Source organism: Drosophila pseudoobscura, chromosome 3 (genome assembly GCF_009870125.1).
Source record: "Drosophila pseudoobscura strain MV-25-SWS-2005 chromosome 3, UCI_Dpse_MV25, whole genome shotgun sequence".
NCBI lineage: Eukaryota > Metazoa > Arthropoda > Insecta > Diptera > Drosophilidae > Drosophila > Drosophila pseudoobscura.
The window spans coordinates 11,253,152-11,271,298 of NC_046680.1; the positions used below are offsets into that span (position 1 = coordinate 11,253,152).

Sequence of the window (18,147 nt, forward strand, 5' to 3'; positions counted from 1 at the left end):
TTGATTAGCAGACAAGTGTTAACTTAAAGAGCATATCGTATGAGAAATTCAACTTAAAGGAAAGAACAATGGAAACTTGGCTTTGTCTGCCCCAAATTAATCAGATATGCATCTGATGGCAATTACCTCTTCATTGTAAAGAGTTCTTTTGGTTTTTTAGCGAAGTTCATTGACCATTCCGTTCCATGCCCGCCGAAGTCTAGGGCTCTATGACACAATTGTGGTTAATATTCGCAGCATATAGCCATCATATGTGTGAATGTTCCGAACCTTATCAATTCGATTTATGGCCAACAATACTCTACATTTTTATGGCCAGCTTTGTCTCCATCGTTCACCGTTAGAGGCCCAGGCAGGTTTTCGGCCAAATTATTTCCATAATTGAAACGTGTCCGCCATGCGGAATTATCAAAGTATTCTTACTCTCTCATTGGGTATGACTTATAGAAATATTCCAAAGCACTGCGAAGCAATCGCCAAGAATGCGGGCTCTCCCTCAACTCAAATCCTTAACGGAATCTCGAGGAACCGCCATCCGACTCAACGGAACTAAGTTGCGATAACTCCCAGCCTTAAGAATTATTCGACTACGAGTATTCTGCTCAGACCCATCACGTATGTAGCTGTCAAGACCGCCAGTCAGACCATGGGGCGCAGAGATATTGTACAATGGATAAAGGGAGTAGAGGGGACAACTGTCACCTGTTGACACCGTCGCTTCATCTTCATCTTCTTCTCTGCGATCTGGCGGTCTGATCTGATGTTTACTCATCGCGGACAATAAAACTGAAACCAAAAACCGAAAAAAACCCCAAAGAAAAATTAAGAAGAAGAGCGCCCGCTCGTAATTTCTGCGAGAGAGTACTCGAGAGTACCCGCCGCTTATCTAGTGCGCCCATCGTAATGGCAATCGCAAGCAGCGCTGCCGAAGCTGCCCAGAGCAGACCCAGAGTACTACCAGAGTACCCGACTATAAAAAGACGCGGCTCGGCTGTGGCAGTCAACAGTCGCACCGCAATCTGCTGGATATCACCCGCACCCAAGGAACACTCAAGGATAAACGGCCAATCAAAATGTACAAGTTCATCTTCATCGCCTGCTCTGCTATGCTGCTCAGCTATGTCCTGGCCCGGCCACAGGACCAGCGGGCTGCTGGAGCAGGCGTCACCACCACGACAACAGCGGCCACCATTGTGAAGCAGGACAATGTGAACAATGCCGACGGCAGCTTCAACAGCAGGTGAGTGTGGGAGTGGTTAGATCAAGTGACAAAGAGCGTTTCCTAAGAAACGACCTTCTATGACAGCTACGAGACGTCCAATGGAATACGCGTAGAGAACATTGGCTACCTCAAGAAGATCATCATCCCCAAGACGGAGACATCCGATGGCCAGGTGATCGACGAGCACGAGGAACTGGTCCTCGTCCAGACAGGATCGTACAGCTACAGCGACCCGGAAGGCAACATCATCACCCTGCGCTATGTGGCCGACGAGAACGGATTCCAGCCAGAGGGCGATCATCTTCCTGTGGCCCCGCAATAAGTTCTGGGAGCCGTCCTGAATCTAAATTATATTTTGATTGAAAGTATTATACACTGCCTAAATGCCATACGAAATTGAAATGTTTTGTGTAAATCTTACCTTCCGTAGTTAGTCTTAAGCAAACACACACTCACACACCTCACACTCCGAGTGGAGAAATAAATATTGGGAACGATAATGAAAATGACAACACAGATATAAAGGTATTTGTCCCATTGCCGGGCCATGAGCGAGTGCTTCTCAGCCTCGGATGGCCTATAACATTACCGAACCTTACCCATTACCAAATTTGCCCTTCACGCTTGCGGTTAATGCTGATGATCGCGATCGTGGAGTAGATGCTGTGGGTAGTGATGATATTTGTTTGCACTCGCCAGCATATGGTAAGAGCCCCAAACACTTGATATTTGCAGTGATACAGATGGGCGTACGGTTTCACTTGTTTAGCCCACTCAATGGGCCATACCAGAACAATGGCCAAGACATCAGGCAATAATGTTTTAATTGCTTTACAATTTCAACAATTAAACTGTCGTTAGTTTTGGCCTGTGGCATGGGGCATTTCATTTCATCAGGGGCTAATGGATCAGTTGGTCGTCAACAATTGAGACATCGAAATGTGGAGATTGCTCTGGACCATCGGCTTTATGGCCAGCTTCCTGCAGACGCAGCGTACAGCAGCGGCCAACGTTTTGATGGTAAGTTACTCTGTACATCTCTACTTTGATCTAAAGACTTCACATTATCCACGTGTCAGCACCAGGGCTACTTCGTGGAGATGAGCCAAATGAACTGCGTGGGAAATCCCGTATACTTTAGCAATATAAACTGCAAGATTTTGCCGCCTCTGAACAGGACCATGGAAAGTTCTGTTGAACTTCTGAAAAATCTTACCACTTTAAGCGCTACTCTCAGGGTATCACTGCCCAATCCGAAAAAGGTATACACCCAGATATTCGCAATCACCTTCGATGTGTGCAAAGTAATACGGGAACGCAAGCGGAAGATGCTGATTGATTTTTTGGTGAGCACTTTGGCCCGAAACAGTAATGTGGTCATGCGATGTCCCTTTCCAAAGGTAGGACATGGAAGTTCAGTATCTCAGTTCTGTACTAAGTTCTTCAATTCCAGGGTAATTACTACTCGAAGAACATATCGGTAACCGACCTGCCGCCCATGCTGACCGAGAACGATTTCATGGCCCATTTTGACATCTTCATACCCAAGGTCGCCGTCGTGCTGAATGTAACAGTCCGGGGTCATCTCTTTGACACTGCCAAGGAGAATGCCAGGAAAAAGAAATATTTATAATGCTTTCAATCTGCAGAGCATCTCAATATCAATTAAATTGCACATTCAGACCAAATTAATCGAGTCTTCAAAGTCAATCTAACTGACCGACTGACTGGTGATTGACTTGTTTCAGCGGTGATTCTATTCTTCACTACCTGGTGGTATGCAGTGTCCCGCATATGTAACGTTATCTGATCTCCTGATCCTAATCTGCTTGAAATAATTTAATTTTGAATTAACTAAGTGTAAGTGGCGCCACTAAGAGCCGATGGAAAAATTTGTCAAAACGGTTTCTCCGATGTTTCGTCAGGTGTCGCCACCAAACATGTAGTTAGAATGTAGATATTTTGGGGCTTCTTCGCCCATCCCACTTGTGATTTTTAAAGAATTAACGAGGCTGTTGTTTGGTCCTTTGAGATACATTTGCATTTGTAGGATACATTTTTATCGACCCATAACTATTTTATATTATAGACAGATAAGTATAGACTTTTGTTATTAATTGTTATTTTCCGACCGCATAAAGTTAAAATCTGTGGCATCCACAATTTTGAAGATACGAAAAAACCGATAACCAGATTGCCGAATCCGGTTCGAATCGGATCATCCAGAATAACCCAAATCGTGGATCCTCCCCCATTTACCAACAAATCTGGGTTTTTACGCAGAATTGATCGCTTTAATCGTTGGATAATTGCTGGAATATTATTGTATGCTATGGATATTTTATTATTGCAATATCTATATAAAAATCTATGAATCAATGAGCTCACTAGCTCACTAAATCATTCAGCCTTAGTTGGTTAGCAACTGACCAAGAGTGATGTTCTACAAGTGGTTAATCTTGGTAGCGATCCTCCTCATCACAGGCAGCGAGCCCAAGGTACGAATGAGGGTTATACCTACGAGTGTTATCTAACAAACTGAATATAATCATTTTCAACAGCAAAGACGTCTGAGGTGGGATTGTTTTGATTGCCAAACATGTCCACAATATGCAGACCATGTGAAATGCCTGATTGCGGACCCAAGGCAATCTCGCTTGAATGTGGAAGTTAATTTGCTGGAAGCAGTACCATCCATTAGGACTTACATGAAAATCTCCACCCGATTCAAGCCATCGGAAGCGTATCGGAAGTTCCTTGACATTTCCTTTGATGGCTGCCGCGTAATATCGGATTTGTCAAAAGGCACTACCATGATAGCTAAGATCTATAATGCCGTTGTTAAATTCAGTAATCAGCAGCGAAAATGTCCCATAAAAAAGGTAGTTTAATTAATGGAGTAGCTAAAAACTAAGTGACATTTTTCCATGATTTCAGGGCTTCATTTACTATCACAACATAAGTATAGAGGAACTTTTACCCTCGTTCCTGCCGGCAAGCAGTATTTTTGTAGAGGTCCACTTTTTCCATCCGAAGAAAACGTATTTGAATATGACTCTAAGAGGAGACATTTCAGAAATATAAAAGAGTCCATACAATAAAATGCTGTCAAGTTCAGAACACAACTAAATTGGATTCCGACCTTTTCGTTTGTACTCGTGTCCATAAAGTGATCGGGAGATAAATACAGAACAGTATTCCACTTAAAAAACAATCACGAAAATAGGTATCTATTACTGGGGCACAATTACCAAAACAATCAACCGCAACTGTTCACACTTATAAGCCGTGATTGAGCCTTGCAGCCAGACAGTACTAATTGTTCGGAGCCCGATCATGGTTAAATTTCACTGGCTATTCTTGATCGTTTTTCTGCCCTACCATGGAAAAGCAGCAAAGGTATTCATAGCCAAAAATAAATTGGAAATATTTGAATCAACTCTTCGACAGATTTCGCCTGCAAAGAGTCGCCTGAGTCTGCAATGGAAAACCTTCGATTGCGCATCGAACCCACTCCATGTGAGCCGGCACAAATGCATCATCCTGGATAACGATAAGTCTCTGATTACCGTCGAAGTTGACTATCTTCAGGCTATAACTCAGCTCAATGCCACGTTCAAATTGTTTTTGCCTCGACCACCCTTCAAGGAATTCCACAAAATTATCGATCTGAATGTCGATGTCTGTCAGTTCTCCAAAGGCCTGTATGGCCACAAGTTTATTGGGGTGATCGTGAAGTCGCTTGGCAAGAAGGCGAGCTCCCAGCTGAAGTGTCCCCGTCCAAAGGTGAGCCTCGATGCTAGCTGCTGATTTTGCTGCTGATTTGTGACTACAGCACTTCTAATTTTTCTATAGGGCCTCTACTCATATCCCAATATAAGCATTGCCGATAATTTGCCAGGCTTTTTGCCAACAACCGATTTTAAAGTCGAAATCAGTTTTCTATCACCTGACTGTATGTTAAATACGAGTCTCAGTGGAATGTTATACGATCCAGCCAAAACAAGGGGCAAATAAGGTAATTGAATGAAACTTAACTGATTGCTCAGCGAAGGAGATTCTCGATATGAAGAGGTGAAAGAATCTGAACGAATGCAGAGAAATAAACGAAAGCACTTTTGAACAAGTGGTGTATTAAAGTTTAGGAATTAATTTGGTTCTTTATGGCCAGACACTTGTCGCCTACGCTGTACGTGATCTTTATGTCAAGTACTGTGGACGAAACTGTCATCGCCATTCCTTACTAGAGCATTATTTACGATTCAAGCTCAAGATTCGCAGCATTGACAAGACATTTCACAACCACGAGCCTGGAAATTTATGGCCAGCATCGGGGTTCTGTAAACCAGTCGCTGTCTCAGCGGATGACACTCACACACCGACAGAGTCAGAGCCAGAGCCAAAACCCAAATGTCAAATGTTGTTCAAAAGAACAGCCACAAAGGCAGCAGCAGCAACAGCAACAGATCACGGCAAATGCTAAGAATGTAAGGGTAAAAATCGTTTGACATTTACAGCTGCCTGCCCTCTTTCGGATGTGGCAGATCCCAGTCTTGTGGTCAGTGTGTGAGTGGGGCAAATTTTGGTGGGGAGACTGCATCGGACAGCTAACCTTGCCTAGCTTTCCTTTTCATTTTCTTTTTGGTCCGTGCCTGTGGCAGCCTCAGCATCAGCAGCAGTTGCACAACTTGGCGCGCCAATAAGTGACTCACCAGACGAGGAGGAGGCTTGGTTGCTGTTGCTGTTGCTGTTGGAGTTGCAGTTGCAGTTGTGGGTGCGGAAGATGGAGACGCCGACGTGGACAGACACAGAGGCACAGAGGGACGAGGCTTGGAGCACAGCGAAGAGGTCGTTTGTTGCAATAGGCGTCGGTGTTTTCTGCTTTTGGTTCGCCCGGTTTTCATACCCTCACCGAAAGTCCCATAACTTTGGCGAAAAGCTGCTTACCACGCATGGAAACCATCCGTTGTGGCACCATTTGTGGTGCACTCACATATTTTATTTCCATTCTACTGAATATGGAACCAAGGGTATCTTCATAATCGATCCCCAAAGTCCGCTTTGACTTCATGTCTTTTTTCGGGTTTTCGCCGGCTCTCCGCCGGTTGTTCAACTCGCGGCGGCATTGTGTTGCAAGTGTTGGATCTCGATGATAGTTAAATTAATCTTTTTTCCTCGCATTGCTGCTGATTTGGATTCTCTTCCCCACAAATTTTTGCAGATTAACCCAATTGTATGGCAACTAATTAACATTTGCGAAGACAAGAGAATACCAAGACCGACCCCGATGCGCCCCGCATTGAACTCAATTATCGTCTTGCCTCACCTCACCGGCAAAACACTTGAATTGTTACAACAATTTTCGTTTCAGTTCACTTGTGGTGTTGTTAGTATGTCACTCTCCTCACGGATGGCATCCCAATCCAAGCCATCCACGAATCGACTGCAATTACAAGAATCCGAATACGAATCCGAATGCGAATCCGAAGCTGCGGAATCTCTGCTGCGCCTCAGATGCATATATCATGGGGCAAGAGCTGCAGAGAGCCCCGAGTAATCTGCTTTTGGCAAAGACAACAACAAATGCAAACAAAAAACTCGTTCTGGCTTGTTTCTAAATAACGGCATTACGAAGATGAACGACCGGACGAGCGCACAGATGGACAGACAATCAACAGACATTTGAGCTGTACCTATGTACATATGTCTGTCTGTACGTGCCACACAATCGAAATACATGCAACCGAAAACTCGACTTAGGTGTGGGCCAGAGTTGGGGCATCGCTAGATCTCAAAACACGAGTTCCAAGCGGAGTCTACTAGAGCCAATGGAACACCCTTTTTTCTCCCAAGAATTTTCAAAAATTCTGTCCTTGATCGGTATGAGATGATCCAATGTATCCATTTCTACTGTCGTCCAATAAAATACCAAAGCTCTGAATATGTTAAAGTTAAAGTTAAAACTTTGGTACTATCTGTAATAAGAGCGACCAATTTTTGTTTGTTTTTGATTTTAACATTTAAGCATCACTGAGCGTTCAAACAACAATTACCCATCTGTTGGATCTGTTCAGTCGGACAACTATAGCAGCAGCAACAACGACAAAGAGAGCTGCAGCAAGAGCAGCAGCAGCAAGAGCAACTATGGCCAATGCAACTATGCAGCCTCTCATCTGCAGCAACCGCTGCATCTGCCGCTGTGTGCGTGTGTCTCTCGCTCTCCCGTGGAACCACTGGCAACACTGCTGTGTGGGTAATGGACGAGGCCAGATGTGCAGGAGGAGGCCAGAGTCGGAGCGATTCGCCTATATAAGGCTTAAATAGGGCCGCGCTTGGCACAGTGTCTTGCGGAGCTGCTTTCACTTGCCAGTCGTAGTGCCAGCCAAACGGGCGACAAATCGGTCGAACAAAAAATCACCAATCAGTGGATAAAAGACCAATCCCAACGAAATGAAAGTGCTTGTAAGTCCCGTGCCGTCCCCCTCCCCCAGACCTAGAGACCATCCCAGCCGCATCTGTGATTTGTGTGAACTGTGAACTATTAAACTGCAACTATCGTTTGCAGATACTCATCTCGATGCTTGCTCTGTCCTGCCACGGCCAGCATCAGCACCAGCATCATAACCAGCATCACAGCGCCAACAACATACCGCGGGACGAGAAGCCCGACCATCATCGCCACGAGGATCTGCGCGAGACGAGTACATGGATACCCATTCTCAAGTACAACAAGGAACAGAGCGAGGACGGCAGCTACAAGACGGAGTACGAGACGGGCAACAACATCATCCACGAGGAGACGGGCTTCCTCAAGGACTTTGACACGAATCCGAATGGAGTCCTGGTCCAGCATGGCCAGTACTCGTACCAGTCACCGGAGGGCCAGCTGGTAAACGTTCAGTACACGGCCGATGAGAACGGCTTCCGTGCCACAGGCGACCACATACCCACCCCGCCCGCCATACCCGAGGAGATCCAGAAGGGACTGGACCAGATCTATGCTGGCATCAAGCTGCAGCAGGAACGACTCGAGCAGCGGGCCAAAACGGACCCAGACTTTGCCCGGAAGCTGGAGGAGCGTCGCGTTGCCAATCAAAATGGGCAATATATCGGTCTGCTCGAGAATCAATAGATGTGTGTTCTTCAGATTCCCCCATCCTTTCCACCCCCCACCGAACTGATGATCCTGGAAACGTGCTGAAAACATTTGCTAAACATTACTAATCCGCCAACCAACATTCCCCGCCAGAACAACAACAACAATAAGACTGTGATTTCATTTGCAAATTCTTCCAAAAAATCCCATTTGGAATCTGAAATCTGGAACCATTCTCCGCTCGGCAAACTATATCGACTAACATGAAATTTGCATAACTAAGATCCACTTACAGAAACACACACGCACACACACACGCACACGCACTCATCGCATCGGGCACTCAATAAATTATATTTTTGTTAACGAGTGTGAAAGTTTTGCCGCTATAAAACAATAAAAGAAAAACTAACGTTTCCATTACGCCAAACCGACTTGATGATTTTCCCATTTTTCCCATTTCACTACGAGCCACTGCTCCTCCTCCATCCTCTACGCTCCCCATCCATCCATCCATCCATCGTCTGGTGTCCATAATGCTCAGACAGACGTGACAAAGCGTTTATGGGTCTTCATTATTTTTTTTTTAATTTTTCCTTATTTATTGTTATCTTTTTCGTTGCTGGTTTACTGTCTTTTTTCGCAGATCGAGTTTCCTCTGTCAGTTTATTGATCCCATTCCATGCAGCGCAGGTTGAGCTTTTCCCATTTTCCATATTTCTACATCGACTGCCGTCGACTCTTCGTCTTCTTCTAGTGCTGCTTGCTGTTGCACTTACTGCTGCTTGATATATGCATGGAAATTGTCTGTCGAGCGCCTATGACTGGTTGCTGGTTGCATAATTATGACAGTTTGCGAGATTGGGATTGGGAACGGGAATGGGAACGGGGAGAATCGGGTGAATCGGGTCCACGAGCCGTACAGACGTAGTGGTCCATGAATGGGTTAGTGGCCCAACTCCAGCCGGTCTCTCCACTCAATCGGCCAATTATTTCATAAGCTCATGGCCCAAAACTATTTTACCGTTGGCCTTCTTTGAAAAGTAGCCCTTAGCCAAACAAGCAACAAGAAGAACCAAAAATAGCTGTCATCAACAGGCTGAAAGAACAAACACCAAACGGGCAAAAACCAGCTAAATCTTTTGTGCCACGAAACGGCAAGCGATTTGGCCACATATTTGCATAAGTGTAAGCATACACCTGCGGTCAAAATATTGGTATGGCCAAAAAGCTGATTATGTATTATGTATGTATTATGTATTATGTATTATGTATGATTTAATATAGTATTCTATGGCTAATAATTTAACTTGGATTAAATTTGGTGGAATTATTTAGGAGCCTTGGAAGGTGCTACTACTATAAGAAGACAAACTAAATATATACGTGTTTAGAACATGTCAATCACAATAGTTTTAACCATAAAACTATTCAGATAAGATCAAACAATACCAATAATGCTTTAAGTTTTCTATTAAGAGTTATTCAAAATTTCAACAAGTTCTATAGACCACCTTTTATAGTCGTCAAACCATAAGCAATCATATTGCCAGTGTGGTGTAGTATTTATTCTATAATTGCGACCCATACTGTCGTATGGTATGTGTTAAGAAATATGGAGAGTCCACCAAAAAATAAATCAATTCCGCTGCATTTTCACCGCCATGGCAGGCAGAGCATAGACCCCAAAAGCAAAACTCCAAAGACTGTTTATTCGCCATTAAGTTTCAACGCTCTTGCGCATAATTAAAATGAAAAAAAAAATAAGTTTAACAAAGGAAAAATTTCTATGGCCTGTGATTAGAAAGAATCTTTCTTCTCGGTTTCTGTCTGACCAGCGCTTGGGCTTTGAATTGATTTGGCCAACGTCAGTTGCCGTTTAGAAGCCGTCGCGTGCAGATCACGAATCATCGTCTACGGGAAACCCGAAGATATTGGGGAAAAGAGGAACAGCGGTACCTGGAGAATCTAGAAGGGGCGGACAGGTGTGCGTCGGTTGGTCGAATTCGCGGGAGCGTTAAACCGAGAAGAGGTAGCGGTACAAGTGTGGAGTGGAGTGGAGTGGAGTGTGTAGTGGCGTGGAGTGGGGTGAAAAGAAATGGAGAGAAGTGGAGACGGGGAGAGCAACAAGAGCAAGAAGTGCGTGCGAATATCGAATTGACATCGAAGCTCCGTTAAAGCACGCGCACAATGGTTTGTTATTGTGGCCGCCGCTGAAAACGAGAATGAAACAATAAAGCCGCTGAAAAACTAACTGTAAAATATACGAATAGGTATACTCCAGCAATCAGCAGAAGTGGCACACGAGAGGCCGCGATAATATAAACAGAAATCGAAAACAAAATCCCATCCGATAGGTGAGATCCGAAGATGGTTAGTCACCCGCACGAGTGGATGCTGTGGCTAGTGGCCCTCAGTGGCTGTCACCTGATCAGCGCCCAGCAGCTGCAGGGGCCGCCGCCCCGTCCCCGGGGACGTATACGCATTTCGGATATGCAGGCACAGATTCCTGGTCCAGACCCGATTCTACGAAGTTGGGCCAACGTGGGCGCAGTGCCGGTCAGCTCCACGGTGCACACCCACATTCCGCTGCTAAGAGAGGAGAACGCCAGGCCAGCCACGCCCAGGCAGGAGTCGTCGGTGGTGTACGGCAACTGGAAGCCGGAGCATCCGGAGAACCCCTACGAGGCGGAAACGGAGCAACAGCCCAAGGAGCGGGTCTACGGGCGGTTGGAGGCCATGCTGATGGGAATGCCAGCTGCAGGTAAGAGTGCATGTTTCGGTGTGTTCAAACCCTAAACGCCTCCGTTTCAGGCATTGATGCGCAGCCATCCAGATCCAGCGAGGAACAGCAGGCTCCCATCGCTCCTGGAGGCTATCAGAGTCCAGGCTTTGGGCGTCCCGCCAGCTTTGAGCGATCGCCGGAGAAGCACGGACGTCGGCGCATAAGCTCCCAGCAGGCGCCGCACCAATTCGAAGTGGTACAGTTGAATGCCACCGATCCTCTACTTAGGGCCATGGCCAAGCAAATCAATGAATCTGTGGAGACGACAACGGCGGCCCGTCGACCATCTCAATCCACCACGGACGACAGCTGGATGCCTTTGCCGTATCCCTATCCCTATGACACTACAGTGCCGGCTCCATCTTCAACTAGCTCCTCGAGTTCAAGCCTGCCGCAGTCATCCATGGTGCACCCTCCGGCGCCCACTCAAGCCACGAGGTCAACAACGGTCTCGCTCAACTGGCCCACGGATTTTATCGACAGCTCCTCGAACACCGCGAGCACCGAACCCGAAAGCGTGGATAGGAATCTCAGCATGAACATTGACAGGCGCGACGATAGCGTTGGGGATTCTGTGGATGACTACAAGTACTACGAGGACTCGCTCAACTCCGCCCAGATGCACAGCGAGCTGAGTGTGCCGGAGACGCTGGTGCCGCAACGGCCGCTCAATATCACCCGCGTTGGGATACCCTACGAGGAGCGGAACGCGGCCGAGGAGCCTACCATATGCGTGCCCCTAACCGTCACAGAGACATCTCTGGCCTCGGACAGTGCCACGCCTCTGGTGTTGGAGGTTGAGCGTGTCTACTGCTTTCCCCTGCCCAAAGTGGAGGTCCGTCCGGGCAGCGTCATACGCCAACAGGTGGAACAGATAACAAGGTCGAGTCGGGGAGAAGTCCCCGAAATGGACATGGAACCAACGGAGCAGCCAATGCCAACCGAGGTGACAGCCGGGGCCAGCCAGACAACAAGCACACTCGCTGCGACGCTATTCCTCCTCATCGGCTACTGTACCTGGCCAAGGATTTTGATTTAGAATTAGAATTACCACAGATCACTTAATAACTCAGGGGCTAATCGTAATATACAATTAGTTACACAATAAAAGCAAAGCACACGCATCCTATCGGCTCTGCAGATGCTATTTGTTTATTTTCCAATCGGAGAGCGTTGAACGATAAGCTATTATCAACGTTTATTGGTCCGATAAGACGTTTCCATTCATAAAAAGCGAATATTATCATGAATGGCTGAGGATAGTGAGGGCCATGATACAAACACAACGATAAATGAGTACTCTACTCTTTTAAATAATGTGCTCTGATTCAAATGATTCATTTTTAAGACGCCAAACAATATAAAACAATCTATTGCTTCCTTCTTTAGCGTTTTCAAAAGAGAGCAGAACACCCATCGAAAGACTGGAAAATGTTCTTATGTCTCCACTCTATTGATTTTAAATGCATATCTCTTAAATCATATTTTAATCAACTAATTAAAGGATTGTAAATATTCATATGTATCTATATACATATATATATGTACATGAATTTATCAGATCGTTCAGATCTCACTTGCCTGTTCCGTTTTGGGCAATAAATAGTTCGCGTGCCGTCTTGCGCAACGTCTTGCCATTGACATTGGCCGGCAGCTTGTCGGTGAACTGGACTCCGGCATGCAATTGCTTTTGCAGTGCAGGTAACCGCTTGGCCACGTGATCCGAAATATCCTTTGCTGTTACTACAGCTCCTTTGGCCTTGACCACCAAGGCGCCGGCAGCATCGCCCTCCCGCTCATCGTACACTCCAACGACGCACACGTCCTGCACTTGCGGCAGCTCCGAGATGACACTCTCGATCTCAGTCGGCCAATAGTGATGGCCCTGGTACTTTAGGATCTCCTTTTTGCGATCGACTATGTAAAGGAAGTTCTGCTCATCGAAGTAGCCCAGATCGCCGGTGTGGAACCAGCCCTCCACGTCCTGCATCTGAAGTGTAGCCTCGGGATTTCCGAAGTAACCATTCCATGTCTGCCCCCTATCCACATAGATCTCCCCAACTTCATTGTATGTCAAGTTCTTTCCATCCTCGTCCACAATGCGCATTCTCACGCCCGCCACGGGTTTGCCAACCGAAGATATATTGCTGATTCCAATACTACTCGTTATGATAAAGGTCTCCGTCAAACCATAGCCAGAGGTAAGTATCGCATTCTTGCAGAGCTCTTGGGTCCGCTGAAGGGTGGCCATCGAAACCGCACCGCCGACATAGTGCACGTTCTTTAGGGGTGCCAGATCTTTCGGTGTGGCGTCCGGATAACTTATCAGGGCAGAAAGATGGCGAGGCGGCAGCACGGCACAGTCGATCTTGTACTTCTTCACCAGCTGCACAAAGTACTCTGGAGTGAAGGGTTTGCTGGTAATGATTCGGGTGGCACCAAACACAGTGCTATAGATAAATGTGACCACGCCGGTGACCCAGTCCAAGCCACTCGATGATAACATGCTCAGTTCGCTGTTGATCAGGCTGTGCAAGAATAATATAGAACAAATTTAAATTTTAATTTTTAATTTTAATTTTAAAAGTAAATAGTTCTATACTCACGGGTTATCCTGCATCAGAACATTGTTGGAAATGCAAACCGCCTTGGGCAAGCCTGTTGTTCCCGAGGAGCACAAAATGGCCATGGTCTGGCCCCCTCCCTCCTTCAATGGCTCTGGCCTACAAAGCATCTCGCGTTAGTCAGAAAATAGATATTTCCTTCGTCACTCACTGGTATCCCGCTTCAGTAGTGGTGGGATCCAGAAGATCCTCTATCTTGTGCACTCCCTCTACGGGATCCGTGATAGTGTAGATCTCCGGCTGCCATCCAGCAGTAGCCGCACGAACCTTGTCGTACACATTTCCATCGCAGAATATCAGTCTGGGATTGGTTATCGAGAACACATGGGTTACGGTAGCTGCGTCAACAGATTCCCATACTTATTACTCAGAAATTGTTAGGCGATACTCTTGATGGCAGTACCAACCTTCGTCTTGATCCGGATTAACCGAGTGGAATGGTGTTCCATTCATTAGGCAAGCCACCCCTAGGGGCATTAAGTAAGTACAGTTCTTAGCAACAATGCCAATAACATCCTTATTACTGAGCGCACGCTTCTTGAAGTACTGAGCAATCCGAATGGCCCAGGTGAGACCCTGTTCGAAGGTGACTGTGACTCCATCAATGTCGTTTATCTGCAGTGAAGTAGAAATCTGTAGGTGGGTCTCTTCGGGGCGAACCCAATTGGTTCTGACTCACCTGCCACACGTTCTTGGGCCAGATCCTCATTGTGTTAAAAATAATTTTACCAATGGACGTGTCATAGTGGTATAAGGGGCTGCGTTTGGTTCCACTCCAAATTCTCTCCTTCTCATCGTATGTCGTGGGTATTCCTGCCATACTTGAAGAGCTCCAAGAACGACTTTGTCGTTCTTTGTCGACTGTGCCGTTCTCTGTTGTGGAAGAACCTATTTATAGGGATCCACGGCTGAGCACTGTATCAATGTTTGAGGTCGATAGTACATCACAAGACGCCTGTTGTTGCGCTAGGCCCCGACTACATGATACCCTGCACCAGCAGGGCATTCATATAGCAAATAATCTATCTCGCCTCAGCAAAGAGCTTGCAGCTCTAGTCTAAAATATATTTATCCGAAATACCTACTACTGACAGAGACGTAAAATCAGAAATGCACATAATCGTTATTCAGCAGTTTTACATATCTTATCAGTGCATAAGCTACATATAGTCCACTAATTTTGTATACTTCTATGTTCGAAAAAGCTCTTTTCTACGACATTCGATTCCAGAAATGTTTTCAATTAGTTTAGATACATTTCACCATCCAAATTGATATCAATCCTAAACAGCTAAACTTCAACCAAAACGTTTGCCTTTGCCTTATCTCTACAACCGTACATCCCAATTGAAATCAAAAGATTTCATTACCAACGTACAAATAAGTCGTGTTTGAATATTTTTCGGCCTAAAAATATACCATCAAATTTGTAGGGCTTTTAATGAAATCGAGAATACGATATTCTTAAAGATTGATTAACTATAACGTTTGGTGTACTCGTAATTACAAGTATATTTTAAGGCATTCTGATATTTTGTACACCATTCTTTTTTAAATATACTTTTTATATGCATCAAGGACCTAATGTTTCTGCCAAGCGAAGGTATATATAGTTTTAGTCAATACAAAAATAAGATTCCGAATACTTCTGTGAAATCAAACCACCAGTACGGCTATTTCGTTTATAATCTCAATAACTTAACAATTGGAAAAGAAGTATTGCTGGTATTGCTCATAAAATTAGTGATCAAATTTAAACAACAAGGCCGAAAGTCGATAAACTAACCTGGTATTAAACAGCCTCCAACATCAGAATCGATTTAACCAGGACCGTATGCATAAACATCTGTATCCTGGAGATTATACCTACCAAACTTTGTTGGTGCGAAAAATCTGAAGCTTCTATTGAGTGGAGTTTTTTTAATCAACTCATATATGTATAACTTATCTTCACCGGTGCATCGATTGTGAGAGGTGCGTTCTTTCTTGTGCACATTTCACATACATACATATGTATGTCATTGATTCAATTCCTTATTTGAGAGCGTTGATAGAAGCCCCACCGAAATAGAAGCCCATTCATAAGAACTGCATCTTATCAGCAATGCCTAAGAGCTCAAGCTTGCTGAGATATCATAGCTGGTCTTTACAAATCCAGGCCAAAGCAAGAAAAAGGACGGATTATTTCTGTTTCAGGAACACTTTATTGCTGACCAAAGGTTCGTCTGTATTGTCGAGTACTCAGAACTAAAACACTCCAACTGAATATGATTCTTTGAACTTATCTGACACACTTATGATTGCAAAATATAGGAATATATATATGTACTTGTTAGACCGTTGAGAACTCACTTGCCGGTCCCGTTTTGTGCAACAAAAACGTCGCGTGCCGTCTTGCGCAACGTCTTGCCATTGACATTGGCCGGCAGCTTGTCGGTGAACTGGACTCCGGCACGCAGTTGCTTTTGCACTGCAGGTAACCGCTTGGCCACGTGATCCGAAATATCCTTTGCTGTTACTACAGCTCCTTTGGTCTTGACCACCAAGGCGCCGGCAGCATCGCCCTCCCGCTCATCGTACACACCAACGACGCACACGTCCTGCACTTGCGGAAGCTCCGAGATGACACTCTCGATCTCAGTCGGCCAATAGTGAAGGCCCTGATACTTTAGGATCTCCTTTTTGCGATCGACTATGTAAAGGAAGTTCTGCTCATCGAAGTAGCCTAGATCACCGGTGTGGAACCAGCCCTCGAAGTCCTGCATGCGGCGTGTCTCAACTGGATTGCCGTAATAGCCATTCCAGGCCTGACCTGTGTGCACATAGATTTCTCCAACCTGATTGTATGTCATGTTCTTGCCATCCTCGTCGACAATGCGTATTCTAACCCCTGGAATGAGTCTGCCGGCCGAGGAGATGTTGCTGATTCCAATATTGATCGTTATAGCTCCAACCTCTGTCATTCCGTAGCCGGAATTGAACATGGCACTTTTGCACAGCTCCTGGGCCCGCTGCAGTGTGGTTGTGGAAACCAAGCCCCCGCCATAATTCAGATGCGTTAAAGGTGCCAAAGCTTCTGGGGTGGCATCCGGACAACTGATAAGGGCCGACAGATGGCGAGGCGGCAGCACGGCATAGTTAATCTTGTACTTTTTCACCAAATACACAAAGTATTCGGGGGAAAAGGCTTTATTGGTAATGATGCGAGTGACACCGAAGACCGCGCTAAAGACGAATGCCCACAGGCCGGTTATCCAGTCCAGACAGCTGGCTATGAAGATAACCGATTCGCTGTGGACCAACCTGCGTACGTAGAACAGTGAGGATCATGCCTTGGACGCGATTGAATGTGGTTCTCAAACTTACATGGAGTCTTGTATGAGGTTACTGTTGGAAATACAAACCGCCTTGGGCAAACCAGTTGTTCCCGAGGAGCACAATATAGCCACAGTCTGGTCGCCTCCGTCCTTCAAATTTTCCGGCCTAAGAAACAGCTTGGGTTATCCTCTGTATATTTTATTATTTGGATGAGGCAGTTCCGCTTACTGGTACATCTTCTCTGACGTTGTGGGATCCAGAAGAGTTTCAATCTTAGGGACTCCTTCGACGTGGTCTGTGAGCGTGTAGATATCCGGGTGCCATCCAATGGTTGCGGCATGCACCTTCTCGTATTCATTGCCATCGCAGAATATCAGAGACGGCTTAGTTATCGAGAACACATGCGTTATTGTAGCTGCGGATTTACAGATAATTCAGTGAGTTTTAACATTAACGTGCAGAATGGAAGAACGCACCTGCATCCAGCACTGGATTGACCGAGTGGAATGGTGTTCCATTCATTAGACAACCCACTCCCAGCGGCATCACATAGGTTGAGTTTTTCGCTGCAATTCCAATAACATCCTTGTGGTTGAGTCCACGTTTCTTGAAGTACTGGGCAATCCGAATAGCCCAGGTTAGACCTTGTTCAAAGGTTACTGCCACGCCATCAATATCGCATATCTGAAATGAAGGGATAATCTAAGTGTGTCTCTTCAGGACGATCCTTTTCAGCTAACTCTTACCTGGCAAACGTTCTTGGGCCAGTTCTTCATGGTATTGAAAATGATTTTACCTACGGACGTGTCATAGCTGTATATGGAGTTCCGCTTGGCTCCACTCCAGACGTTATCCTTCTCGTTGTAGGTAGTGGGTATCATTGCCATTTTGGGGTTTCTGGAATAAATTGCGTGCTGTCACAGCCTGCAGTTAACTGTAGCGTAGGGCCAGGTGCAGGTCTATTTATAATGATCCACAGCTCTGAAAATTCAGGCCGGAGACACCTTGAGTGGATCCACTTGCAATGGCAAACACCTGTAACATCTTATCTTCTTCCTGGAGACGATAGTGCACCGCATGAAGAATGTCGTGAGCTTGGGCC

At 45.7% G+C, this 18,147-nt stretch overlaps 8 protein-coding genes across 8 annotated transcripts; 6 read left to right on the forward strand and 2 right to left on the reverse strand.

The window, feature by feature from the left end:
* Positions 1-989: 989 nt before the first annotated feature.
* Positions 990-1,731, forward strand: Cpr49Ag (Cuticular protein 49Ag). The gene is made up of 2 exons (XM_001360820.4): positions 990-1,240; positions 1,307-1,731. Exons 1-2 carry the CDS (start codon positions 1,074-1,076, stop codon positions 1,542-1,544), a joined length of 405 nt encoding a protein of 134 aa, XP_001360857.3. The 5' UTR covers positions 990-1,073; the 3' UTR covers positions 1,545-1,731.
* Positions 1,732-2,076: 345 nt separating this feature from the next.
* LOC4804279 (uncharacterized) lies at positions 2,077-2,898 on the forward strand. Its single transcript, XM_001360823.3, has 3 exons — positions 2,077-2,242; positions 2,302-2,622; positions 2,676-2,898. The coding sequence occupies exons 1-3, from the start codon at positions 2,162-2,164 to the stop codon at positions 2,853-2,855; spliced, it is 582 nt and encodes a 193-aa protein (XP_001360860.2). The 5' UTR covers positions 2,077-2,161; the 3' UTR covers positions 2,856-2,898.
* Positions 2,899-3,554: 656 nt separating this feature from the next.
* Positions 3,555-4,306, forward strand: LOC26533904 (uncharacterized). The gene is made up of 3 exons (XM_033377555.1): positions 3,555-3,574; positions 3,762-4,104; positions 4,160-4,306. Exons 1-3 carry the CDS (start codon positions 3,555-3,557, stop codon positions 4,304-4,306), a joined length of 510 nt encoding a protein of 169 aa, XP_033233446.1.
* Positions 4,307-4,558: 252 nt separating this feature from the next.
* Positions 4,559-5,316, forward strand: LOC6898443 (uncharacterized). The gene is made up of 3 exons (XM_033377557.1): positions 4,559-4,621; positions 4,673-5,008; positions 5,078-5,316. Exons 1-3 carry the CDS (start codon positions 4,559-4,561, stop codon positions 5,237-5,239), a joined length of 561 nt encoding a protein of 186 aa, XP_033233448.1. The 3' UTR covers positions 5,240-5,316.
* Positions 5,317-7,457: 2,141 nt separating this feature from the next.
* On the forward strand, positions 7,458-8,741 carry Cpr49Ah (cuticular protein 49Ah). Its single transcript, XM_001360821.3, has 2 exons — positions 7,458-7,684; positions 7,788-8,741. Exons 1-2 carry the CDS (start codon positions 7,673-7,675, stop codon positions 8,352-8,354), a joined length of 579 nt encoding a protein of 192 aa, XP_001360858.1. The 5' UTR covers positions 7,458-7,672; the 3' UTR covers positions 8,355-8,741.
* A 1,396-nt stretch (positions 8,742-10,137) lies between these two features.
* On the forward strand, positions 10,138-12,359 carry LOC4804280 (flocculation protein FLO11). The gene is made up of 2 exons (XM_001360824.4): positions 10,138-11,082; positions 11,133-12,359. Exons 1-2 carry the CDS (start codon positions 10,689-10,691, stop codon positions 12,140-12,142), a joined length of 1,404 nt encoding a protein of 467 aa, XP_001360861.3. The 5' UTR covers positions 10,138-10,688; the 3' UTR covers positions 12,143-12,359.
* A 214-nt stretch (positions 12,360-12,573) lies between these two features.
* LOC6898444 (4-coumarate--CoA ligase 1-like) lies at positions 12,574-14,614 on the reverse strand. Its single transcript, XM_002138451.3, has 5 exons — positions 14,407-14,614; positions 14,135-14,342; positions 13,879-14,065; positions 13,710-13,826; positions 12,574-13,631 (listed from the first exon to the last, which is right to left on the reverse strand). Exons 1-5 carry the CDS (start codon positions 14,545-14,547, stop codon positions 12,677-12,679), a joined length of 1,608 nt encoding a protein of 535 aa, XP_002138487.3. The 5' UTR covers positions 14,548-14,614; the 3' UTR covers positions 12,574-12,676.
* Positions 14,615-15,908: 1,294 nt separating this feature from the next.
* Positions 15,909-17,982, reverse strand: LOC4804281 (4-coumarate--CoA ligase 1-like). The gene is made up of 5 exons (XM_001360825.4): positions 17,792-17,982; positions 17,522-17,729; positions 17,274-17,460; positions 17,094-17,210; positions 15,909-17,030 (listed from the first exon to the last, which is right to left on the reverse strand). The coding sequence occupies exons 1-5, from the start codon at positions 17,930-17,932 to the stop codon at positions 16,076-16,078; spliced, it is 1,608 nt and encodes a 535-aa protein (XP_001360862.1). The 5' UTR covers positions 17,933-17,982; the 3' UTR covers positions 15,909-16,075.
* Between the last annotated feature and the right edge of the window lie 165 nt (positions 17,983-18,147).